At 39.9% G+C, this 27,769-nt stretch overlaps 1 protein-coding gene across 1 annotated transcript in view; it reads left to right on the forward strand.

Moving 5' to 3' along the window:
- Positions 1-27,769, forward strand: part of SPECC1L (sperm antigen with calponin homology and coiled-coil domains 1 like) — a 94,817-nt gene that overhangs the window by 35,621 nt on the left and 31,427 nt on the right. The window contains exons 7-12 of the mRNA XM_029922174.1: positions 1,023-1,186; positions 5,013-5,104; positions 7,914-8,004; positions 18,885-18,968; positions 21,203-21,359; positions 24,469-24,571. Of these exons, the coding sequence (XP_029778034.1) occupies positions 1,023-1,186; positions 5,013-5,104; positions 7,914-8,004; positions 18,885-18,968; positions 21,203-21,359; positions 24,469-24,571 (691 nt within the window). The remainder of the gene's footprint in view (positions 1-1,022; positions 1,187-5,012; positions 5,105-7,913; positions 8,005-18,884; positions 18,969-21,202; positions 21,360-24,468; positions 24,572-27,769) is intronic.

Genomic DNA, 27,769 nt, shown 5'->3' on the forward strand with positions numbered 1-27,769 from the left:
GCACGAGACCCTCTGGTACATCTGGAGGAAAACAACTGTCAGAAGAGCCAAATGGCTACCGTAATTTCCTAAGGTCTGGCTTTGTTTTTGTCTACCTATAAACATACTTGATAGTTTTATGACATGCACAAACTCTGCAACTGAAATCTCATTCCAGATGAAAGCTTCTGTCAGCTCAGTGAATTAGAGCTGGCCAGAAATAAAGTGTAATTGATTTTTTTAGATGACTCATGATCCATCATACTTAGCATCTTGGAGACTCATGTTACTAATATGGGCCTAAGCTTTTTTTCCCCCCCTTTGTAGAAATCTATTTGGAGACTGTAGCAGGTTTGGTTTGTTTTAAAAAATATGAGCTTTGATTTCATTTCTTTGCATTTCCATGTCAATGCATGGCATATTAGATCCTGCTAGTACAGGTAATTCATACTACTGGTGAATTCCTAGACTTTTCAAATCACGATAGAACCTTGAGATCCCCAGTAAGATCTTTGGCCAATCCACTTTACATTTTACTGCTAATTGATTACTGATGTCCTCACCTTACACTTACTCAGATGAAAATGGATTCTGATGGTTACTTAACCTATTTAGTATAACCTGATATAAAAATTTTAATATCATTTCCTGGAATTTACCAAGAAAATGAGAATATTAGACTAGGTAATTTACTCAGCTCTATTGATAATGTCTTTTTTTTTTTTAGTGTTTTATTTATTTTTGATACAGACAGAGACGGGGCATGAGAGGGGGAGGGGCAGAGAGAGAAGGAGACACAGAACCAGAAGCAGGCTCCAGGCTGTGAGCTAGCTGTCAGCACAGAGCCCGACGTGGGACTCGAACCCACGAACGTGAGATCTGACCTGAGCTGAAGTCGGAGGCCCAACCGACTGAGCCACCCAGGCGCCCCTATTGATAACGTCTTTTTAAAATTGATACTTTTTAGTGCTTTTCAGTAGAGAGGGGGAAATGTGTATTTGCTAGTATATGTAAAAACTCCCTGATTTCAATATTGTTTTCAGGCAAGAGGAAGAGCGAGGCCGGGTGTACAACTACATGAATGCTGTTGAGAGAGATTTGGCAGCCTTAAGGCAAGGGATGGGACTGAGTAGAAGGTCCTCAACTTCCTCTGAGCCAACCCCTACGGTAAAAACCCTCATCAAATCCTTCGACAGTGCATCGCAAGGTAATTTCTTATACCCTATGCCACGGGCAGGCAGTCATTGTGTACTTACCATCAGTTTTCTGGCCTGGTTTCATCTTACCATCCTACTCTCTGAGCCTCATCAAATTTAATGTAGTATTAATGAGTTAGTCTTACAGTCAGGTGAATTTTAACAGAAGACTGGAATGTATTCAGCTTCAGAGATCTTGGTCTGCCCTTGAAGAAACGTGTCTTCACATAGTCCTGGGACTTCGAATGTCTTCTCTGTGCCTAAAATCTTCTGGATGTATGAATTCAGCCCTTTCCCTTCCTCTAAATTCCTATATCTATAAATCCAAAGGCCTATTTGACATTGACACTCAGGTGTCTCCTACACATCTTCTGTCCAAAACTGTACTCTTGTCCCTGACCTTCAGTCTTTCTCCATGTAAGTGTCAGCATCGTTCTACCCAGTTAATTAAGCCAGAAATCCAGGAATCCTCCTTCCTTAAATCCTTTTTCTTTCTCACATCCGCATGTCAGTCCAGCCTCTAGCAGTAACATCTTTGCTCTGTCTACTTCTATCTCTAGCAGCACAATCAACTGCTAGTACCAATCATCATATCTTCTGATTTCAGTTCTCTCCATTTCATTTCATGACAGAAAGATCTTTTCTTGTTTAAACTCAGTTAGCTGCTTTATTATAGTTGGAATGAAATTCAGATCCCCAGATACCTACATGGTCTGACCCTCCCTTCATCTTGCCTCAGTTGGACCACTTTCCCCCTGCCCTCTATACTCTTACCTCACTGGACTTCAGTCATGAAACAAGCCAGGCTCTATGTCACATGGGCTCTTCTGTACCTGGAAGCTCATTCTTTCTACCTTCAGATGGCTGCCTCCTTTAATCTCTCTAAGCCTCAGCTCTGGGAAAGGGAAAGAGATGTCGTTTTTATGTTTGTTTATTTGGTTTGTTTGTTTATTTATTTATTTTGAAAAAGAGAGTGAGCTCGAGCAGGGGAAAGGGCAGAAAGAGGAGAGAAAAAGAAAATCCCAAGCAGGTTCTGCACCTAATGTCAGCATTAGCCTGACGCAGGGCTCTGTCTTACAAACCATGAGAGCATGACCTAAGCTGAAATGAAGAGTCAGATGCTTAACTGACTGAACCACCCAGGCACCCGAGGGATGTAGTTTTTAAAAACAACTAAATGGCGGCACCTGGCTGGCTTAGTTGGTAGAGCATGTGACTCTTGATCTCAGGGTTGTGAGTTTGAGCCCTGTGTTGTGTATGGAGATTACTTAAAAATAAAATCTTAGGGCGCCTGGGTGGCTCAGTCTGTTGAGTGTCCAGCTCCTGATACCTGCTGAGGTTGTGGTCTTGTGGCGGTGAGATTGAGTCCCACATTGGGCTCTGTGCTGAGTGTGGGATTCTCTCTCTCTCTCTTTCTGCCCCTTTCCCACTTAGTCACATGTGCTTGTGCACATACTCTCTCTCTCAAAATAAACATTTAAAAAAGTAAAATCTGAAAAAAAAACCCAACTAAGTGTCGTAAAATTTATATTTTCTTCTAAAAATTCTGTAAACTTCATAATAGGCTTTATTCTAATTTACTCTAATAATAGTAGAGTTTCTATCAACTATATTCTGTGACTACACACAAATCAGTGTTCTTTGACTTAAATTCAGAGCAAAAGTCATTATATACGCATACACACTGTTGGCACAGATGTTCGGAAGACAATATCTTCCAATTTGAAATGCCATATTCAGAGACCTTGAAGTTCTCACACGTGATACTGGCACAACTTTATATTAAAGATTATAGTTATAGGTATACACACAGAGTTTTCAGTGTAGCATTGTTTGAAAAATGGAAACCTGGATATTGCTTATGTGCCAATCTAAAGGATTAAGTCAGTTATGACCCATTAGTACAATAGAATACTATGCATTTTTTAATAAAGATGAGGTCAATCTCAAACACTGATGTTAAAATATGCCTGCAATCCTTTATAATAAGTTGCAGCTAGTGTTATATACTGTAGTCTCATTTTGTTTCTTATATACATAGATTTTTGCATTAAAAGTGAGGGAAGATGCACTTAGAACTCTTGTTAGTGGCTACTTCTGGGTAATATGATGATGAAAGAAAGACTACAAAAATCTATACTTCTAAAATGAAATAATAATGGAATGTCTACACTAAAAGTCATGCAGTTATTCAAAATATTGATGAAATGAGCTCCAATACAAAAAGATGATAAATCTGCTTCTATACTGATCTTTAAAAAAAACACAATATTTTGGAATAAAATATATCCAAATGACTCTGCAGTTTCACTGCTTAATTATATGTGCAAAACAAGTTTGTACAAGTATTCAGATAGTTGTACACGAGTGTTCACAGCAGCACTGTTCACAATAGCCAAAATATAGAAACAACCCAAAGTCCATTAACCATTGAATGGATAAACAAAATATGGTGTATCTGTCTGATAGAATATTATTCAGCCTTAAGAAGGAATAAAAGAAATACTGATACATATTGCCATGTGGAAAACATGCTAAGTGAAAGCAGCCAGACACAAAAGACCACAGATTATAAGATTCCATTTATATGAAATATGCAGAATAGGTAAATCTGTAGAGACAAAGCATTTTCACAGTTGCCGGGGGCTCAGGGAGAGATCAGTGGGAAGTGATTGCTTAATAAGTACTGAGGTTCCTTTTGGGATAATGAAGATGTTTTAGAACTAGGTAGAAGTGATGATAGTTATACAATATTTTGAATATACTAAATACCATTGAGCTATATATTTTAAAATTACTTCCTATTATGTGAATTTTATCTTCATAAAAAATGCATGTAAAAATAGCTGTTTAAGGGGTGGCTGGCTAAGTTGGTTAAATGTCCAACTCTTGATTTTGGTTCAAGTCATAATCTCATTCATGGGTCATGACATTGAGCCCTGCATCAGGCTCTGAGCCAACAGTGCAGAAACTGCCTGGGATCCTCTCTGCCCTCCCCTCCTTCCCTCCTTCTTCTGTCTCGGTCTCTCTCTCCTTCTCCCTCTCCGTCTCTCTCTCTCTCTCTCTCTCAAAATAAATAAACTTAAAAAGTAGTAACAATTTAAATATATAAGTGCTTGGCTGCATAAAAAGTGATCTACAGTGATCTGCTTCTTCGTCTTTTCCTACTGTGTGTGGTATGCCTGGTTTCATCAGTTTGTCCTTTTTTATTTGAATTTAGCTTCAAGTGAATAACCATTCTTTATGCACCCTCTACCAGAATCTGTACCAAGCTCAAGTATCTAGAAGTGAATAAATTATGAGTCCTACTTTTGAATAGTTCAGGGAGGGACATTGACATGCAAGTGAATCACTACACATTCATGCATTAAATGCAGACCAGAAAATAGTTGTGAAGAAGAGATGAATAGTAGCCCAGTGTTCCTTTGTTTTTTGTTTTTGTTTTCCAGTGTTCCTTCATTGAATGTGCATCCATTGTGGGTCAGGCTTCTCATGTGATGCAGTTACAGAAATGCTCCTCTTGTGCTTTTTGAACTTGAATTTCATTGGCTTATGGAGCTCTTTAACTACATAAGTTAATTAAATGGTAAAAGTGAAGTAACTGGTATAACTAGGGTTGGGAATCAAGGCAAAGACTCTAGGGAACAGGCAGTCCACCTAGTAGTGGCAAGAGAAGCACCACCTGCTAGGCACAACTGTGCATGAATTGTGGAAGTTAGGCGTCACGATGGTTTCCATGGGGAGCCAGAGCGTTGGATAATCTGGAGAACCGTTCAGGGGACACCCGTTATGAAAGCTTCCACTGTAGTGTGATACATTCTGTATTTGTTTTTATAGTACCAAACCCTGCTGCAGCTGCAATTCCTCGAACCCCTCTGAGTCCAAGTCCTATGAAAACCCCTCCTGCGGCAGCTGTCTCCCCTATGCAGGTAAGTGTCTGTGACCATGGAGGCTTTGGGACCTCAGCACCTGAAAGTCCTCTCTACAGTCATTTACAGTTATGTTGGGGGGGGGGGGGCAATGACAACCTCGTGAGGGATGTAGTTGGAATTGTAAAATACTATAAATATCCTTACATTACGGTAAATTATATAAAGGTCAATTGTATTACTCTTCTGAAAGTCTCTAATAACAGCAATAGCTAACAGGTGTGTTCTACACTGTTCCAAATGCTTTATAATGTGAATACATTTAATCCTCACAACAGCTCTATTGGGTATTAGGTACTGTTCTTACCCCTAATTTTCACATGTGGAAATTGAGGCCTAGAAAGTTAAGCAGCTTGCTGAGGATCATACAATGACGAGGTAATAGAATTGGGATTTTCAAATCCCACGGACCATCTCTCTGAGTAGAAGCAGTAGTTGGCATGTCTCAGCCTCTGCTGTATAACAAATCACTTCAAAACTTAATGGCTTAAAACAGCAATTGTATTATTTTTCACATTTCACTGTTGACCAGGCGGTTCTTTGCTTGTTTGGCATGGGCTCATTCCTGTAGCTGCACTTAGCCACAGGGTGGGCTGGGGCCTGGGGTCAGCAGGGATGGCTGGGTCACTTTCTCCATATGATCTTTTCCCTCAGATTCCTTCATGGTGCTGTATTTCAAACTCCATGAAGATGAACGTGGAACTTAGCAAATCCCCTTAAGACCTAGTCTTGGAACTTGGACAGTGTTACTTCTATCCCATTATTTTGGTCCAACCAAGTCATAAGGCTAGCACAGATTCAGAGTGGGAGGATTCTGCACAAGTCAAGAATTTAGAGAAGTGTGGTTCATTGTGGGCCATTTTATAGAACAGGGGCATTGCCAGCACAAGGGCATTGCTAATCCATTATAGACAAGTCTCCGAAGTTGCTGTTCAGCCACTGTGCAAATGCAGACCAGAAGCAAGGCAGATGGCTGTTGCTCTGTAGTGCCTGAGAAGCCCTTGCATTGTGCCCTTGTTGGCTAGCCACTTCCAGAAAGAACGGCTCTGGTGGAGTTTTTCCACTTAGGTGAGAATAGCCAAATAAGAAATGGCCTTAAACCTAGTACCCTGTGATATAGGGTAGCCTTGGCCATACCTCTTCCCTAAAACTCTAATAGGGGTTGGGAACATTTTATTTGTGAGTGGAGACTTTTGTGCTGTGTTAACTATTGGCCATGTATTTTGCAAATGAACCATTTTTTTTCTTTGAACGTTTTAACTTTTTCCTGTGTGAAGTTTAGGGTAGAAGTGCACTCCTTATGCATTTGTGATGCTGCCAAGTTAGTGGCTCTGTATTTGCATGTATATAGAAGGTGTTATGCTCTCAACTTACAAGGAAGGCAAGGGAATTCCATATCCTATGTACAGATTTAATGCTTTTTTAAAAAAAATTGTTTATTTTTGAGAGAGAGAGAGAGAGAGTGAAAGAGTGAGTAAAAGCAGGGAAGGAGCAGAGAGAGAAGACACAGAATCTGAAGCAGGATCCAGACTCTGAGCTGTCTGCACAGAGCCCAACAGGGGGGAGGGGCTCGAATTCATGAACCACAAGATCGTGACCTGAGCCGAAGTCAGATGCTTAACTGACTGAGCCACCCAGGTGTCCCGTGGATAAAAGATTTTAAAAGTCCCTTCCTAAGAGAAGGTACACAAATGGCCAGTAAACACATGAAAAGATGCTCAACATCAGTAGTCACTGGAAAGTATAAATTAAATTTACAGTAAGATCCCATTATGTACCCTTTCAGATGACTAAAATTAAAAGACAGTATCAATTGTTGATAAGGACATGGAGAAGCTGAGCCTTGCCTATTTTTCTCCTGGGAATATGAAATGAGTAGTTCGATGCTCACTAGATAAAAAATGGGCTGGGAAAGAGCTGAGGAAATATGCATGACAGAAAGGACAGAGGTGTAAACACCTTGGTCTGTGTGGAAATGAGTAGTTTGGTGGGATTTGAGCAATACATAGAGGTGGCAGGAGATGAAGCAGAGGAGAGGGTATAAGATCAGAGGCGGGGAAGCCAGTGACAAAACCATTGCAGTGGTGCTGGATCAAGATGGCAGGTTGTACTGGGGCAGTTGTAGGAGCACATTTCATATTTTGCTGATTGGTATGTAATATTTAAGAATTTTCTTTATGGGGCACCTGAGTGGCTCAGTCGGTTAAGTGTCTGACTTTGGCTCAGGCCATGATCTCACGATCCATGAGTTCAAGCCTCGCATCGGGCTCTGTGCTAACATCTCAGAGCCTGGAGCCTGCTTCCAATTCTGTGTCTCCCTCTCTCTCTGCCCTCCCCCACTCAACACTCTGTCTCTCTCTCTCAAAAATAAATAAACAAACAAACAAACAAAAAGATTTTTCTTTAACCAATAATGAGATCACACTCAAAATACCAGTGGTTGCCAGGGGATAGTGATGTGGGGAAGGGGAAGAAAAGTATGACTGTAAAAGGGTCATAGGAGGCATCCTTGTGGTGATGCAAATGTTCTCTATCTTGTGTGTATCAATGTCAGTATCCTGGTTGTGATATTATACTGTACATGTTACCATTGGGATAAACTGAGTAATGGGCACATGGGATATTTCTGTGAATTTTTAAAATAGTGTATTTAAAATAAGCATGTGTGTGGTTTAGTCTTATTATAATCATATGGAAATAATTATGCAAATTCATAACTAAATATTTACTCTCTACAACATTGACTTTATTTGTGAGTCTTAGCTCTAGATTTAAGCTAACTTTGATACTGTTTATCTTATGATTTCAGAGACATTCTATAAGTGGACCAATCTCTACATCCAAACCCCTGACAGCGCTGTCAGATAAGAGACCAAACTATGGGGAGATCCCTGTTCAAGGTATATCTAACATGTCAACCTCTGTGCTCTGTATTATTATCCATAAGAGAAAACTGAGACTCTGAAACATGAGGTCCAGGTAAGGTCATTCTTTTGCGCGCTGGTAAGGGGCTTGGCCATTTTCACACAGCTATTTGTGGTAGAGCCAGTAACAGAACCCACATCTCCTGCCTTGGGAAGTCAGAGCTCCTTCTCTTAGCCACACTGCCTCTTCCTGCGTGGTGCTGAAGTGCAGTGGAAAAATGGTTTGTGGCATTGGGGTGTGATACTGTGAGATGCAGATGTCGGACTTCATTTGGGTTAAGCGTGGACGTGCTCAGGGGTGTACATCCCTCAGGAGCCTGGGGCTCTTCTCATTGATGCATGCTGTCTCTCCATGTGTTTCTCTGCACATTTCCTCGGTTGTGGCAGGTAGCCTCCAAGGGTGAGACTACAAAGTTTCAGCAGGTGTGGGGAAGAAATAAGCAGACTTGAGAGAATTAACCCCTTAGAGAACCCATAGGATGCTCTATGGGCTCCATGGAGCACCTGTGCAGGAGGCATTCCTTTTGGCAGTGGGATTGGCCCTTTACAGCCAGTGTTGAATGTTCAGATGAACTGGTTGTATATACATTTAGGGACATGGAACATAAGATGCTGCTGCTACGTTCCCTATGCAAAGGCTTGCCTTCTACCACTACTTCTTCGTTCTGGTGCCTTCATCAATCATGATTTGAGGTTTTTTTTCTTCTCTCAGAAAGTCCTTTTATTAAGGGAAAAAAGTGTAGAAGGTATCAAGTCTCTCTTTACATCTTGTCCTTACCCTTGCCTCCCAGATGAATCCATTAAGGATTATGTATGTGTAGAGTGCATATATCATTGGCCTAACAGGTCTTGGTTGTTGACTTCTTTGAGTCTATCTCCGCATCTGTGAATTGGGAATAATCACAAACTTTTTAAATCCCTCTCTTCCTAGGCTCTTAAATCCTGCAGCCAGGCTTTCACCCTTAGCATTCCACCGAAGTTGCTTCTTTCAAGGTTGTCCGTGATTATGTGCCCTAACCTCTCAAGTCCTCATCTGCTGTGCACTGTAGGCAGCCTATGGCCTTGTTGAGCACTCCCTTTTCTGAGATGTTCTTTTTGCTTTCCATGATGCCACGCTTCTGTGTCTTCTCTCTCTCTCTCTCTCTCTCTGTCTCTCTCTGTCTCTCTCTGTCTCTCTCTCTCTGGCTGGTCATCCATCTCCTGGGCTTCTTCCCCATCCCTTCCCTGTAAAATTGTGGTGTGCCTCTGGGCTTAGTCCCTGGGCCTCTCTTTTCTCTCTGTACTCACGCTGTAACTGTATTCTTTCTCATGACTCTAACTGTTACTTGTCAAATGGGTATCTCCAGTCTGTTTCTCTCCTCTGACTCTAGACACATCTCTCCAGTTGCCTACTCAACATCTCCATTTTGATATTTAATGATCTCAGACTGAGTGTGTCCAGTACAAGATTCTTGGATTTTCTAAACTTGTACCACCTGTAATCTGTCTTCTCCAGCTCAGTTAATGGCAGTTTTATCCTCCAGAAACCTTGGAGTCATCCTTAACCCCATTCTTTATCTTAGACCCTATATGTGAGAACTGCTTAGCTTTTTTTATGACCAAATCCATTTTTTAATTGAAGTATAACTGACATAAAACATTGTTAGTTTTAGGTATACAACACAGCAATTCAGTATTTGCATAACTTACAGAATGATCACCACAATAAGTCTAGTTACTACTAGATACCATCTGTCACCATACAAAGTTACAAAACTGTTTCATTCTGTAGGAAGCTCTACATCCAAATTCAAAGCATTACTCTTCCCTCTACCACGACCTCCCTGGTCAAGCCACCATCATTTCTCACAAGATTTCTGGCAAAAGATTCTTAATCCCCCCTCACAGTCTATTCTTAACCCTACAGCCAGCGTAATTTTGAAAAATAGAAATTGTAACATGCCATTCTACTCAAAACCTTCCACTAGCTCCCCATTTTTCTCAGAAGAAAAGCTAGAGTTCTCTTAGTGGTCTCCAGGCCCTCCCAGTATGGCCTTGATTTCCTTTCTGGCTTCACCTTGTTTCTCTCTCGGTCACTCTGCTCAGCCGCATGGGCTTCCTTGTGCTCCCTGGGCACTCAGGCACACTCCTGACTGAGGAGCCTTGGGCTGGCATGTCTGCTGCTGGAGGGCTCTGCCGTGGGTCCAGACAGACCACTTTCGCCTTCCTTTAAGGTTGTACTGTAGTCTCACCTCAGCTGGACCCTGAGTGCCATACTTAAAATTATAAACCACACTCTCCTCCACATGCCCCTTTCCAGGACCCCTCTTCCCTTTAAAAAACTTTATCTTAGTACCTATCCCTTTGGGCAGACTACATAGTTGACTTGTCTGTAACTTTTGTTGTTCGTCTCCTCCCTAGACCAGGAAGTCTGTGATTTCCGGGATTTATGTCTGTTTGGTTCACTGAGGTATCTCAGCACCTGTCATAAAGTACTGGGCTCTTGATAATAAATTGTAAGATAAGTGAATGAAGTTAAAGCCTGCAAAAGGCTTAGCACAGATTTTAGTCCACAGTAAATACTTACTGTTAGATTTTATTATTATTATATGTGAACCTTATAGCACAAGTGGCTGAGAAGGATGGCTCTTTATTATCAGATTTTAGTTCAGTCAGTTCAGTTTAGTTCATTCTGAGGAAACCAGGGTCTGCAGGATTTTGCTTAGCTGCCGACAGGTGGTTGTGAGAAAGCATCACTACACGTTATGTTCTGGGCATCTACAAGCTGTAGGCACGAAGAACAAAGATGGAAGCCAAGGGTTCAGGAGCACTTCCACTCAGCTCTCTGTTGCATGTGCTCCAGTTCTGTCAATAAAGTCTGTAGTCAGCACCAAGTACAATTGGAGCCAGGAGCCATGAAGCTACAGCCTTTGAGAATATGTATAACCCTGGGCCTGTGACAGCCCTATGGAAGAGACCCCTGTCTTTAGCACCTTGACGTGATCCTTGGACACCAGCGAAAACTGAGGCCCCCTGCCACAGTTGGTTTCCGAGGAAGATGGGGATGCCCCATTGGGCTCTACACTGACAGCATGCCCCTCCAGTGAGAAATGACTCAGGGCCTTCCAAACTTCTGAAGGCCACACTGACACTGACCCTTGGAGCCTTCTCCCCTTTTAACAACTACCTTCCAGGCTTTTCTTGATTGTCTCAAGACAAGGCAAGATTTACTGGGGAAAGCCAGCACTGGCAGTGTTTTTTGAACTTAACCTGTTTATAAGACTTACCTGAGTTATTTTGTAAAATAGAGAATCCTGGGCCTCACCTCAGATCTAGGAAAGGGAGCTTGGAAGCTTCATTTTCATAAGCACCTCAAGTAATCCTGGGAAAGGACAAATTGGGGAAATTGTACAAAGAATATTATTTAATTTTTCCTATTACCTTGGCTTTTGTGGCTACAGAGTGGGGTTTTTTTTGTTTTTTTTGTTTGTTTGTTTGGTTTTTTTTTAATTTCAGAGTGGGGGTTTTGGAAGGTTGGTAGGCCAAGGTTATTGACACAGAGTAAATGTATTAAATGTCTCCAGGGCTCTGCTGAATGAAACATTTACCTGGTTCTCCTCATTTTATTATCTGGTAATGTATCAAATGGTAATGCTATTGGGGTATGGAGGTGTGTGGTCAGTCTGTTAATTCAGGTCTCCTCCAATTTAGTCTGTGCCTTCATGGGGCTTAGCTGAAACAGTGCAGATACAAGAGAAAGTGGGCAACATGTCTAGGTGAATTTTCTTTTTAATGTTTATTTTTGGAGAGAGAGAGAACATGAGCAGGGAATGGGCAGAGAGAGAGGGGAACAGAGGATCTGAAGCGGGCTCCCGTGCTAACATCGAGCCTGAGCAGGGGCTTGAACTCACAAGCCTGTGAGATCGTGACCTGAGCCAAAGTCAGAAACTCAACTGACTGAGCCCCCCAGGCACCGCTTTACTTATGTGAATTTTTATTTGAGAATTTGTTGATAGTGTGAAATTTTTTTTAAGCAGTCATTAGGAAGGAAACCATGTATAAAACAAAGAACAACTAGGGTGCCTGGGTGGCTCAGTTGGCTAAGCATCTGACTCTTGACTTCAGTTCTGGTCATGGTCTCGTGGTTTGTGGGATTGAGGCTCTACATTGGGCTCTACACTGACAGCATGGAACCTGCTTGGGATTCTTTCCCTTGTTCTCTGCCCCTCCCCTGCTCACTTTTCCTCTCAATCTCTCTCAAAATATCTTTAAAAAAAAAAAAAGCAACTAAGAACAACCAAATGATTCTTGGTTATAAAAAGCCACCATGGTTATCCAAACTATGATAAGAGAGTGGGATTTCTAGACTCTGTCTCAAAGTGTTTTTTTTTCCTTGATGGTTTCTTTTATTATGGCATAAATCAAAGAACAGTCTATAATTTTCATTTTGAAAACGTTAGTGGCTTCATTACCAAAATTTTAAAAGGTGCTGCCTTTTGTTCTACTACCCTTAAGTTAGAGACTTTGATATTTCTTCCAGTTAAGTATATTATAACAGGTATGGGGGTTTTTTGTTTGTTCTATTTTAGCATCATGCTTATGTGTCAGTTGCAGGAAAATGTTTCAGAGTGGAGAAATCTTATTATAAATGGACTAATCAGATGCTCTCTTGTTGGTATTGTTGATTAGGGTCATGATTGTGTCCCCTCAGTGACTCTCTGTAGGTAGGATGTGAATTAGTGTTTATGGTCTAATAAGCAGGAAAGGATACATCTGCTAATCAGATACATGGATACAGGTGGTTGAAAAGGTGTTTACCGCCTCCACTTGTATAGTGATCTTATAAGGTCCAAAGTGTTAAGCAAAAGACCTCAGCTGGATGTTGCAGATGGTTGGGGAACCTAGTTTTGCTCAGTATCAGGGTTACTTGGTACGTGTGCTGTCTGTGTCATGGCTCAGATATTTGGTATCTGGGAAAGTTGATTAATCCAAGTGTAGTTATGCTCTGTAAAGAAATTCTTCACAAAAAAATTTTTTTTAAATTTTAGAGCAAGTATGAGCGGAGGAGGGAGGCAGAGGAAGGGAGAGAGACAGAAGTGAGAGAGAGTGAGAGTGAGTCTTAAGCAGCCTCCGTGCTTAGTGCAGAGCCTGCCACAGGGCTCGATCCTGACCTGGGGTCATGACCTGAGCCAAAATCAAGAGTCAAAATCAACCAACTAAGCCACCCAGGTACTCCAAAGAAATTTATACTATTTTCTTAATGTTTGTTTGTTTGTTTTGAGAGAGAGAGAGAGAGAGAGAGAGACAGAACCCCAAGCAGGCTTCATGTTGTCAGTACAGAGCCCCACATGGAGCTCCATCCTATCACCGTGAGACCGTGACCTGAGCTGAAATCACGAGTTAGATACTTAACTGACTGAGCCACCCAGGCACCCCAGGAAATTCCTACTCTTGTCATCTGTTTAAATTGTATTGCTTGAATCTAGAGATGTAAACACTTTTCAAAATCCAGTACTTTGAAAACATTAATTTATGGTAAGGGTACATATAATAAATGTAATACAAAGGAGGTTTTACTAGAAAGCCAAATCTTTGTTAAAAGTTACAGTCTCTTTTAAGTTAATATAAGTAAAGTCAAAAGAGCTTTCTGTTTACAAAGTTTCACAGCAATTTTCATTCTCCAGAGGATAGATTTTGGGACAGCCCTAGATCCAGCCTTAGTGGCGCAATTCCTAGAGAAAATTCAGTCAGACATACCACTACCCTCTTGTATTTATAGTCTAGTGAGTATCTACCTATTCACTTTGAACATTTCTCTCCTCTGTCCCCACCCTTTCCATCTTTTTCTCTGTAGTTCTTGGTATTTGTTTTGATAAGCCAGAATATCTAGGCTCCTATTTTTTCCCCAACATATTATGGAAATTTTCAACATACAGAAAAGTTGGAAGAAATTGTATAGTGGAAATCCACAACTTACTACCTAGATGTTATAGCATTTTGGTATGTTCACTTTATCATATTTATCCATTCGTCTATCCTTCCTTCAGTCCATATTTTTTTAATGCCTCTTTTTTTCCCTTTTAGATGCTTTTCAAGGTAAGTTGCAGACGGTATATTTGAGCATGCATTGCACTATTTATTTATGGTGTTCTCTTAGCCTTTAAACTCTTGAGATAATTTTAGCCTTACAGAAGAGATGCAAAAATACTACAGAGCTCTCTTACAGCTTCCCTAACGTGAGCATCCTGTACAGTCATAGAGCAGTTATCAAAAATAAGAAATCCATATCATTAAAATGTTATGACCTAAACTATAGAATTTGTTTGGGTTTCACCAATTTTTCCCCTGATGCCTATTTTTTATTCCAGGATCAAATCCCAGGCCCCACTTTGGATTTAGTTGTCTTACCTCCTAAAGTCTCCACCAGTAGGGTGTAGGGTGTTTAGCAGCATCCCTGGTCTCTACCCATTAGGTGGAAAGCACTCCATTTCTCCAGTTGTGACAAGGAAAAATACCTCAAAACAGTGGTATATTGGCAAAATTACCTTCAGCTGAGCGCCAGAGACATGGTCTCACAGTTCTGTTTGTTTTAACAGCAGAGACATAGAAACCATAAGGTAAAAAAAATAGGAAAACCTAGCTGATCTTATAGATTTGTCTACTCTTTCCATCAGAGGCTTTAACATATTCGTCATAGTACTTCAAATGCCCTGATCAGTAGTTCCAACATCTCCTCCATATCTAAGTCTGGTTTTACTGATTACTTTGTGCCTTGACATAGTGAACTGGATTTACTGTTTCTTTTTTTCCCCTTGCTTTCTGTATATTTTAGAATTCTTTATTGAAAGCTGGACATCTTGTATAGGGCAGTAGATTGGTTTTTTGCCCTGACACAGTCACACCTCTCCACTAGTTGTTTAGTGTAGGAGTTTGAGGTAATCTGTGCAGGAGCTGGGTTGGGTTTGAGTTTTATTAAGTTGCTATGATGTTCTCAGTGTACAGCAGCCTTCCAGTTACTCCAGTAATCCTTGTGTTTAGAGGGGAGCTGGTGTTTGGGAGGGGGTTTTTCAGTGTCTGCTCCAAATTCAGCTTTAGGCTGCCTTTGCATTGCATCTTAGCAAAGGCTGGTCTCATACTCTTATAGTGCTTTCAGCTCAGATGTCTTATTTGTTCATTTGTTGAGAACATATTTTCTTTTATTACACTGAGCATATTTATAATAATAGCTGCTTTAAAATTCTTTTCTGCTAATTAAACACATGGGTCATCTTTGTGTAGGTTTCCATTTTTGAGTATAGGCCCATTTTTTCTCTTTCTGTGTATGTCCAGTAATTTTGGATTGTGTCCTGGGTGGTGTGATTCACACATTGTAGAGATTGTTTTCTGTATTGTTCCTATGTATAAAATTGGATTTTGATAGCAAGCAGTTAGCTTGGCTTACCTCAAACTCCATCCAACCTCTTTCCCTTCACCTGAAATACCTGTTGAGTTATTTTATCCTTAATTCAACTCCTTAGAATCTGCTATGATTTTCAGAGGTCAGCAAGTCTGTTGATTCTGCCTCATTGAAGAGCCCTTGAAGCTGTTCACTTCTCTCATCCCCCGGCATGACCCAAGTCCAAGCCATTCTCATCCCTCCTCTGTATAGTCTTAACTTCTTATCCTGGGAGCGCCTGGGTGGCTCAGTTGGTTAAGCCTCCGACTTCGGCTCAGGTCAGATCTCATGTTTGTGGGTTCGAGCCCCACATCAGGCTCTATGCTGACAGCTAGCTCAGAGCCTGGAGCCTGCTTCCAGTTCTGTGTTTCCTTCTCTCTCTCTGCCCCTCCCCCTCTCATGCTCTGTCTCTCTTTGTATCAAAATAAATAAAACATTAAAAAAAAAAGTTTAACTTCTTATCCTGAGTACACTGTTGCTCCTCCACTCCGCTGCAGCCACAAGGATGCTTTCCTAATAAAATCTTCATTGGCTCCCCACTGCCAGCATGGTAAAGTCCACACTCCTTAATTTGGCCTGCATCACCTGCATGCTAGCCCTTGCCTGCTCTGGCCCTCCCAGCCTGCTTTGCTGCCTCCTCTGCTTTTCCTGCTCCCCCACCATCTTCTCACCATCGCCACCCCAGAGTTGTTTTGGTATGTACTGACACTCAGCTGGGAACACTCTCTGTCCTCCAATCTCTCTTTGTGTAAAAGCTATTAATTACCCTTCTTGTCTGAACTGAGATGTCATTTCCTGAGGAGGCTTTTCCGGACCTCCCCTCAAGAGATCACGTCCCCTGTTGTGTTTCCAGAACCCCAAGTACTTGTTCTTTCCCTCACTTGTAAGTAAAGATCCCTCACTTGTAAGTAAAGATTTTTTAAATGTCTGGCTTTTGCTCTAGATTCTGAGTCCCATATCTTGCCTCCTCTCTTCTTTTCTCTGACCTTTGCACCAAGCCCAGTGCCTAGCAAGTAGTGGACATCTAAGGGATTTTTGTTTAATGAATGGATTAGAGATAAGAAAAGCTCCATATGCCAATAGAATAGGCTCTATTACTGTAAAATATAATCTCTCCTGCTTGCCACACTTGACTGTAATACACTAATCTTATTTCCTGAAGAGAGATAAACAGACAGTACTCCATGGAGATGGAACCCAGCTGTCTACCTCAGGAGTCAGTGAATATGTGCTTCCATTGGGGCGAGTGCCTCTGAGCAAATTTGAGTCTCACAGTGAAAATACTTCATGGAATGGCTATAGACTGTGTCATGCCTATTGAAGTTTACTACAAATAATTTTGAAAAGAATAACCATACTGGGGCCTTCAGTAAAATTGTACATTTTCAGAAAGTAGGTGTTGGTCTGTGGCAGGGCACCACCTGCCAAGTTGAGACACACTTGGATCCTTAGACCTGCAGCAAGGAACTACTTAGCCAGCATTGAGCAAAAGGAATCATGATCTTTGTTTCAGTTGTGTGGCTGTGGTATGCAGTGTAAAAGAGAAATTGGGTAATTTAGGAGCACTTTCCCTGGTGGAAATGGCAAGGACTTCTTGCCTTGGCCAACATGCTCCTTGTTTGGATTCATTTATCTGTATAATCTTTGTTTTCACTTGCTTCATTTGCTGTGTTCTTTGGGAGATTAAGAATTTAGGGAAATGACTAGCTGCACAATTGTAAAATGGAAATTTTGATTAAATTAAAGATGTTGATTTCTGTTTCCTACTATTTCCATGTTCTACTAACTGTGTTTTTTCTGTCAGACTTTGTGCATAATATGCTTTTCCTGTGAGGATGAATGCCATCTGCTGACAGGGGTCAGAATTCTGATTGATGCTTGCTTATAGGCTCTTCGTACAGAGGTGATGTTTGTTCAGGATTGGGAAGATGTAGCGACTGTAGGTTATGTAAGTCCTGTCTTCATTAAGAAAGTAAGTTAATCCTTCTCAAGGTTGTGTTTAATTACAACCAAATGTTCTTTATACACTTAGAAAATAAATTTTGGAATAACAGAGGTGCTGTCCTTGAAAGGTACCATGTGCCATTACTTTTGACATCATGACATTCTGAGAGGAACTATTTTTTTTTAATTGTCAGTTCTTAAAAAAAGTGGTGAATGGCCTGTTGGACTAACGTACAGTAAATCTTGTCTTTTCCCTTGTTAAAATGTATTTGCTGTAGGGCCATTTGTGGACGGTGAGGCTAATAGTCTTCATTAAGTGTAGGGCTGGTGTTTTCCCTCATGCTCATCACATGTCCTTAGCACATGGCAGCCAGGCACCACACATCAACTCTGTCCTTGTGCTTGTCATCCTGGCCCCACAACAGCCTTGTTAGGCTTGTAGCCTTAGGTAAGAAATGTGCTGGTCAGTGTTTGGGGGCTCCCACTTGGGGGACGCAGGTAGTGAGGAAGTGATGTTGAAGCTAGACCAGAAAGGTGACAAAAGTAGCCAGGCTACAGAGGGAATGGAGGAGAATTGGAGGGAGGGGAACAGCTTTTGCCAGTGTTTGAGGAACTCCAAAAACTTGCAAGATGGCTTGTGTTTAGAGAGCAAGGGAGGAGTAGAACAGGGCACGGCTGCAAACTGGACAGCGGAGGCACTCTCTCTCTCTGTGTCCTTCCTTGAATTTCAGAAATGTCTGTTGCTTCCTTGTTGCCCTCAAACTAAAGTCCACATACTAAGTAATGAAGGTGTTTGTTAGTCAGTCTCATCTTCCCTTTAAAGCCCCTTTCTTTGCCATCCTTTCTGATTTCCATATGCTCCATGTTGAAGCCACTGGGATTTTATTGTTCTGTAACTTGAATGCACTTTTACCTTTGTTCTCATTGTTGTCTGGCTGGAATACTGTTCCCACCCTTCTTCTCTACTAGTAAAGCTCAGCTTAACATCACTATGTTGTTGAAGACCTCCCTGCTGCCTGAAATCAAAGTGAATGGATTCTCTCTCTGTGGTTTGATACTACTTTGTCTTTCTATTATTCTAATTGTCCTATCCTTGTCCTATCTTGACTTGTCTCTGCTTGTGTGTAGGTATGCTTTTTCCACTACCAGTAGGCACAGAGGGGCAAGGCTTTGATTTTAGCTTGTCCCTACATACAGTAGGGGATCTTTGAATTTTAGCTAAATTGCGTCAAAGTAGTAACAGTGATTTAGAAGCATTCATCTGTGTCAAATCTTATCCCTAGAAATAAAACATTGAATGAAATGTTTTCCCATAGTCCTTGTCTGAGGAAGCTCTTTTGTAGACATGGACTCCCTAGGGAATTGTTAGAGTGTCCAGGATAGAGAAAGAAGGGTGAGCTTCCAGCGGGAGAGGAGAAGAGCTCACCTTCCTGCTGCCTTTGTTACTTCAGAGTTCAATGTCTGATGCCTTTATTTTGACCCTCCCCATTTTGTGCAGAGCATCTATTAAGAACATCTTCAACCAGCCGACCTGCTTCTCTTCCAAGAGTACCTGCCATGGAAAATGCCAAGACCATCTCAGGTGATGACTTTTATTTGGAATTTCCCTTAGAAAGACTCTTCCAGAAGTCTTAGTGATGGTACTGATTATTTTCTCTTTAGACTTATCTAAGTTTTCTTGCCTCTTTTGTTCTTGAGTTGAGTATTTTTACTCTGAATTTCCCCTGTTGTACCTTACAGATTCTCTAGAAATCACATTTCATGGTCCTGATTTCAAAATAAAACAAAACCCCCCAAAACTAGATCATTCCATTTATTTAACAAGTATTTATGAAGTACCTAGAGTGGGCTAGATATCTTGGCAAAAATACAACTTGATACAAAGTTGGTATAGTTGTGAAAGATTCGAGTATTAATCCCAAGGTGTGTTGTGACTCTTATTTCAGAGCCCACCAAAAATTCTCTGGAAGCCAGATTTTTCCAGTATTGAAAAAGCCATCCTATAGTGATTAATTTGACAAGCTTACTTTGTCTTGTAGAGCTAATTCCAGTTTATCAGTTGCTTACATTATTTTCCCTTTGTGGTCCTTATTTACCGTTAATAACTCAACAACTAGAAATTGGACCAGGAAAGGAGAAATTCCTATAACTCTACCTCATATAGTTAACCTTCTACTTGTATAGGGATTTAAGTTAGTACAGTTTTTATACATTATAGCCAGGTCTTTATAGTGGGAAGTCCAGCCAAAATTATGATCCCAAAACTCAGATTCTAAAGCCTTTTCTTTAAAAAAATTTTTTTAAGTTTATTTATTTATGGGGGGCGGAGGGACAGGGAGAGAGAAAATCCCAAGCAGGTTCCACCCTGTCAACACAGAACTCGATGCAGGGCTTATACTCATGAGCCATATGACCTGAGCCGAAGTCAGATGCTGACTGAGCCATCCAGGTGCCCCTAAAGCCTTTTCCTATCATAGAGTTCTTCTGATTCTTTTTCAGTTTCTTTTATTTTTAAAAAAATTTTAATGTTTATTTTTGAGAGACAGAGCACAAGTAGGGGAGGGGTAGAGAGAGAGGGAGACACAGAATCTGAAGCAGGCTCCAGGCTCCAAGCTGTCAGCACAGAGCCTAACATGGAGCTTGAACCCACGAACTGCAAGATCAAGGCCTGAGCTAAAATCAGATACTTAACTGAGTGAGCCACCCAGGTGCACCCTCAGTTTCCTCTATATCATATAATATTATGAAAGGTGTTCTCATCCAATTTCCTAGTACACACTTAAAAGAAACTGCTGCTTTAAGTCTTATGAAGACTTGGCATTGAAAGGAAAACAAGAATAATCACAAAATTTTGTCAGAAATATTTATAAATATAGCACTTAATAAGATCATATACTGGGAGAAAGCATCTCTCTCCTTTGGATCTTTACAGACATCACTTCACTAACGCAGAGTTATATTCTGCTTGTAGCTATCCTACAATCACCAAGAAAATTTCAGTCAATAAAAGCAGGGACAGTTTCAGTAATCAGGGAAGAATTGCTGATGTATAGCATTGATTACAGCCAGCTCGGGGCGCCTGCATATCCAGCATCTTCTGATGTGAGAGAGCACATGTCCGAGGTCAGGAACTTGGTCTCATATTTCACTTCTTCCCGCCATCAGCCCAGGGCCTTGAGCACCTGTGCCAACTCAGTGCCTCCTTGCTAGAAAGCTGCTTTTGTTGTGGCTCTGTTACTAACGGCTGAAGCAGGGGCTACTTTCACTTTGCAATTCTTAGAACTTTCTGTAATTCTAACAAGGTGTGATGCCTTACTGTGCTAGCTGTTCAAAATAGAACTTTTCTGATTGATCTTATCTCTCAAGTACTTGACACCTTTTGGTTTTCTGTTTGTCTCATTGGTTTTTGTTTTTTAAAACATACCTGATCCAGAATTGAGTGATGATGTATTTTTCCTTTTTTCTCCTTAAGTGGTGTTTTGGCTAAGTTTAGAAGGACTGTGTTTATTTTAGTTGAGAGTGGGTAGTATGTTCTGTGATTGTTATGGTGATGGATAAGATACTCTCCATACCTTCAGGGAATGTGGGGTTCAGTGCTTATCTCAACTACTGCATCTTTTTTACAGGTTTCTTAATGAAAGAAATAAATCTTTTTGTTATCAATAGAAGAAAATGTTAGTTTTTCTCATATATGGTAATTTCTGCTCTTTTGGGAAGAGCTGCTGAAGAAAAGGTCTCAAGAACTGAATTTAGAAGTATTTTATAAAAGTAACTTTCTACATTATGATATGCATAATGACTATTTTTCACAATCAGTGTCTAGACGAAGTAGTGAAGAGATGAAACGAGACATCACTGCAGCCGAGGGAGCATCGCCGGCCTCTCTTATGGCTATGGGAACCACGTCTCCACAGCTTTCCCTGTCCTCCTCTCCCACAGCGTCCGTCACCCCTACCACTCGAAGTCGGATAAGGTAGAGAACCGTTAATACTGATGTATTTCATACATACCTCTCCTGGCCTTTGGAGATCTGTGATCAGTCTGTAAAATAATGGCAGTCAAGCAATGATTTTTTTTTTCTTTGTGGGTTGTTTTCTCATCTCTTTTATGCCCCAAATTGGGTAAGATGGTATAGAAGTAAAAAGCAAGGCAAAGTAAAAGAGGTGGTTCCTTTCCTCCTAAGCATTGTAGAATTATGATACAGGGCATGGGAGGAGAGTTAGGGGGAAATTCCTAGAGGAGTGGTGTCTGGGTAGGGAGGGTGGGCTGGCATTGTCAGCAAGGTCAGAGACAGGAGTGAATGTACAGAAGGGTGAGTAACTAAGGTTTGGGGGAGCTATGGGTAGGTGGTTCTGCACATGCAGAGAGGACAGGCACAGAGGACCAGAGGAAGGTGTGGACCCACCATATCTGGGGGCAGTGGAAGAAAAGATTGACAGTGTAGGGTGTGGCCAGGCACTGAACGTCCGTACAATCAAATTGAATCACTTTGATGTAGTAGGAGCTATAAAGTGAGGTCAGTCAGTCAGTGCGAGGAGGTGATTCAAGGATTCTTCCATTGTGGACAGAAATCGGGAAACACAACTGAAATGACATGATGTCGGGACAAAGATGCTGAGTCCAGATCAGGATGACAGCAGTGGAAATGAGGAAGGGAGGGTGGGAGTCAGGAGGCTTTTCAGAGGGAAAGATGATTGGTTTTGGCAACAGATTTCTAGAAAAGGAATGGAAGAATGAGAACCACCAAAGACGCCTCTAATTGTTCTAGACTGGAAAGTGGGAACATGGTGCCACACTATCTTTGGTAAATAGTACCTGAAAACATAATACATTTTATTCATATTTCTCTTATGTCAGAATCCATTTGGGACTAAGAAGTAGTTATAATTTAGAGGAAGAAGACAGATTTCAAAAATATAGTGTATGTTGTTTATACAGATGAGGAAAACTGTCAAGGTATTTGAAAGAGTTAAAGGAGGGATAGGAGAGGATTTCAGGACTTTAGCCGTATATTGATGTGTAGGCATAAGAATAAAATGGAACGTTTGACCTCTCAAACTCAAATCCTCTTAGAATGCGGCTCTATAAGCTGTGCGCCATCAGAGCGAGTATGGGTGCAGTGATGAGGGCAGCTCACAGTCTGCCTAGGCTTATGCAGGGGAGAGCACTGCTCACACCTGTCTCTGTCCTGGGTGGTAGGCCGTACCTGTAGTATGCCTGTGGGAAGTGTACCCACTCTTCCTGGCTCCCCTACTCAGAGGCTGTGATCTTCAACAAGGCATCTTCTGGAAGATGTCTTTGTCTTATAATGAAGAGGTTATGAGAGATGACCTTCCAGCTCTGGGATGCGTCCCGTTGTAGTCTAAGAAGTTACTCTTCTTTGTTGCTTTAATTTTAAGCTATTTCTGTAAACAAGCAGACCTAGTGTGAGCCAGAGTAAACCTTTCACATTGATTATAGTAGTTTTATTTTAAGCATGATGGGGATTTATTTATTCATTCATTCATTTATTGATTTAGTTTGTTTTTGTGTTCACATTTCATTATCTTAACTTTATCCTCATTCTCTTTTCCTGTTTTCAATGGTATTATAACACACTTCTTTGAATGAACTTTTTAAACCAAAGCAGAAGTCTGGTGGGCTGGCATGCAAACATAAAAGTATATTTCTTCAAGGCAGCAGTCTTAACTCCTTGTTGGAAATTTTGTATTTTACTTCTGGTTCTAAGATAAATCAAACCAGTGCTTCTTCAGCACACTTCTTAATTGTAAAAGCTTCAGTTATAAATGTGTACTCTTTGATTTTCTGACACAGTTTGAAGGGTGAATACAGACAGAATCAATGCACTGAAGAATACTAAGCCACTTGTAATAGTAAGCTTTAGGATTCTTATTGGGCTAAGTTTATGGGGTGTGGAGTAGCATCTCTGCTTTATTCATAAAGTGATCATTTAAAAAATAGAACAAGCTTTTAAGGGTATGCCACTTGTCAAAGAGCAGGTCATTTTAGAAGCACCTCTCTCCAGGTATTCCTCAAGTAGTTACTAACAGGCAGGATTTGGTCCAGGATATGTAGGATTGTATTCCTTACTTGCTTCATCACCAGAGTGATCACAAAGTCTTTTTTGATTCATTGCCTTGTCTAGAGCAGGATATTTATTCTGTCTCCAAGGAAATTGACAGTGTCCAAAAGGTACCCTACATATAATTTTAAGATAGAAATTATAAGTAGCCATTGTTGTTGTTTTCCTTTTCCTTTTCTTTTATTTTTTGAACTCCTGTGGTATGTCTACTTTATAGTAAACTTTGAAGTTTCTTGAGGGGGCAGGAACCTTGTGTTGTTCACTACCCATTGCCCATTGCCTGGCAAAATGGTGTTCCATAAGGAGGTGTTGAACAAGTGAGTGAGTTTACACAAAAATCCCATTTTCTATGCAAGATAAAATTCTAATTACCTATAGTCAATAAAGAATGTATATCTTCACAATGAACACATTTGAGACATTTTTTGGGTATTTTAATGTGTGTTGCCATTTCTTGCCTTACCTGCTTCCCCTAATTGTAAGCATCTTGAAGGTAGAACTATGCCTTATAATCCTTCACCTTGCATAATCTTGCCCTTTGTATTTACAATAAGTGATTTATTTTTTAAAAATGATGAAATGATGAGGATGTAAAAGATTGGAAACAAAAACTAGTAAAATAAAACTAAAGCATAAAGATTATGGAAGGGCAAGATATTGAGTAAAAGATGGCCATAACAGATTTCAGATGCAGCCAGTGTCAGGTTGTTTTTCCCCCTTCTGACCATTCTGGAATGCATTCCATTAATTGTGAATGCATACCATACTATTTCTTTGCCAGTTTCGATGTGGGTAATGAATAGAGTCCCTTCCTTCAGATAGCAGAAAAATTGATAAGTAAAATCAATTGAATGAAAGCCTACATCTTGCCATTAGATGCCTTAGTATGTGCAATCATCCGGTTCAAAAATGCAAACCAACTCTTCTTTGTGGGATTTCTGGTTTGTAATGTGCTCAAATAAAAAATTATTTTAACTTTAGATTCCTTATTTTCACTTAGGGAAGAAAGGAAAGACCCTCTGTCAGCATTGGCGAGAGAATATGGAGGATCAAAGAGGAATGCCTTGCTGAAGTGGTGTCAGAAGAAAACAGAAGGATATCAGGTATTCATATGGTTCCTTTCTCCCACATGAGCAAGGGCCAAACCAGGTGTAGAGTGTTAGAGCTTGCTAGGCACCTCACATTAAAATGGGGAATTTTTGCTGAATTTCAGGAACACATTCAACACAAAATGTACCCCAAACTTGGCTGAGTGTCACTTGGATGGCATGTTTTATACCATACCAGAATAGCTAATCTTTCCAGTACTTTTATTTAGCTATTATAATGCTTTCTTAACTATTTCCTGTTAACTGCCTTCACTGACGTCTCATCGGGTTTAAGAGTGAAAATATATTTATTTCACTTTAAATTAATATTTTCATTAATGGTTAAAATTATAAATTTTATGTTACATATTTTACTACAATAAAAAATTATTTAGCAAAAAAGTAAAAGTAAATGAATGGGATATAAATAGATAGAAAATCAACAAGGACATACAAGACCTGAACTATATACTAGATACATATATCTAGATACTATATATATGTATATATAGTTATATATAGTTATATATATAGGCATAGATAGTATATCTATATTTCTGTACAGATATATATAGATAAATGAGTTATATACTATCTAGGTTCAGAGACTTTCACCCAACAACAGAATACACATTCTTCTCAGGTGCACATAGAACATCACAGGTTAGGGTATATGTTGGGTCATAAAACCCAATAAATTTGGGTCTCAATAAATCTGAACAAAGATTGAGATTGTATTGTGTATGTTGTCTAACTATAGTGGAATGAAATTAGAAGTGTGTAACAGAAGGAGAATTCACAACTAAGTGGAAACTAAACACAATTTCTAAATAATCAGTGGGCAAAGGATAAATCACAAGGGAAATTGGAAAATAAGAATGAAAGTGGAAATACAACATATCAAAACTTAATGGGAGGCATTGAAAGCAGCTCTTTCAGGGAAATTTATAGCCATAATCACCTTTAAAATGAAGAAAAATCTCAAATCAATACCCTAACCTTTCACTTTAAGAAAGTAGAAAAAGAAGAGCAATCTGAACCAAAAGCAATCAGAAGGAAAGAAATAAAAATTAGAGCAGACAAAACCATACAGAATATTAATGAAACCAAAGTTGGTCCTTTGAAAAAAGATCAACAAATTGACAGACTTTTAGCTAAGTAGACAAAGGAAAAAAGAGAGCACACTAAAATGACAAAAATCAGGAATAAAAGAGGGGACATTACTAGTGACTTCACAGAAATAAGATATACTTATTTACTTAGTAAATAATAATAGGAATACTTAAAATGGGATACTATGAACAATTGTATGCTAATAAATTAGGTAACCTAGATATGAAAGGGCATATTTTTAGAAATACACAAACTATCAATTGTGACTTAAGAAGACAGAAAATCTGAAAGCAATGAAAGAGATGAATTACTAATCAGAACACTTCCAACAGAGAAAAGCTCAAGACCAGATAGCTTCATTGGTGAATTCTACCAAATGTTTATAAGAATTAGCACCTGTCTTTCTCAAACTCTTCCAAAATCAGAAGAGAGAACACTTACACTTACTAACTTACTCCCTGAGGCCAATTTACCCTGATAACCAACCCAGAAAAAAACATTGTAAGAAAACCATGGATCAGTATTCCTTATGCAAAAACTCTCAACAAAATGCTGACAAACAATCCGGAAGCAAATAAAAAGAATCCTACACCATGACCAAGTTGGTCTTTATCCCTGGAATGCAAGGTTGGTTCAACATATGATAATTAACCAATGGAGAATAAAGTAGGCATAGAAAGAATAGTTGACAAAATTTAAACCCCATTTATGATTAAAAAAAAATTGGGAATAGAAGGGAGCTTTTTCAGTCTGTTAAAGAGCATATGTGAAAAACCCGTAGCTCACAGCATACTTCATGGTGAAAGACTCTGAAAGCTTTCCCTCTAAGATCAAGAACAAAAAAGGATGTCTACTCTTACCACTTCTATTTGGTATTTTCCTGAAATTCTAGCTAGAGCAATTGGGTAAGAGAAAAAAATAAGTTATTGAAAAGGAAGAAGTAAAACCATGTCTGTTTGCAGATGACATGATTTATATCTAGAAAATCTTAAAGGATTAACATACAAACTGTTAGAGCTAATAAACATTCAGCTAAATTGTAGGATACAAGGTCAGGATACTAAAATCACTTGCGTTTCAATACACTAGTAATGGAAACTCTAAAAATGAAATTAAAACAACACTTCCATTTACAATAAGATAAAAAAGAATAAAGTACTTAGAAATAAATTTAACCCAAGAAGGAGTGGGAACAAGGCTTTTATACTAAAAACTATAAAACATTGCTGAAAGAAATTAAAATCTAAATAAATGGAAAGACATCCCATGTTCATGGATTGGAAGTTTTGATACATGCTACAACATGAATGAACTTAGAAAATATGCTTTGTGAAAGAACCAGACAGGAAGCTCCAGCCAAAAGATTTAGTATTCCAGCACAGCTAGCATGGAGCCTGCTGGGATTTTCTCTCTACTCTCTCTCTGCCCCTTGTCAGCTTGCATTCTCTCTCTCTCAATAAATGAGTAAATAAATAAGATAAACTTTAAAAAAGTTAAATAATCAAATTGAGATGATTCAAGCCTTAAGTCAGTGATTTAACTAATGTCCCTTGATTCCTTCCCACTTAAATTCTCTAATTATAATCCTAAGGTACATTGGTTTGGTTGAAAAAAAAAAAAAAACCCCACAGATTTGTGGGAAGTGAAGGGGGAGAGGACTGGGGGAGAAAAGCAGGGCTAATCCCAGAGTGTTTTGAGGAAAGCCACAGGAGACACTGAATTGGATGCCCTGCTTAGGAGTTTGCAGTGTGGGAAACTCATTCCCTGTTGGCATCTGTCCATGCTTGTACCCATGAGGAAACATTGGAGGCTCCAGTGAACATGGGATTTGTCATGCATCTGGTTCCAGATGGTTCCCTTCATTAAGACTTTTGGAAGTAGGCGTACCAAACATTTTGTCTTATTCTTCTGTGGTGTTGAGTAGACATTACACAGACACCCATCCATATCACTGCTCTTGTAAGGAAATCTTTATTACTGAAGTGCTCCAACTGTTTAAAAAATATATACATATCAACTCAAAAACTTAAAAACTTCAATTAATAAATTTAAGTTTTTTTCATTGAGTGGGTACTTACAGCACAGGAGGAAATATAATGC

The sequence above is a fragment of the Suricata suricatta genome, chromosome 14 (genome assembly GCF_006229205.1).
Source record: "Suricata suricatta isolate VVHF042 chromosome 14, meerkat_22Aug2017_6uvM2_HiC, whole genome shotgun sequence".
NCBI classification, from domain to species: Eukaryota; Metazoa; Chordata; class Mammalia; order Carnivora; family Herpestidae; genus Suricata; species Suricata suricatta.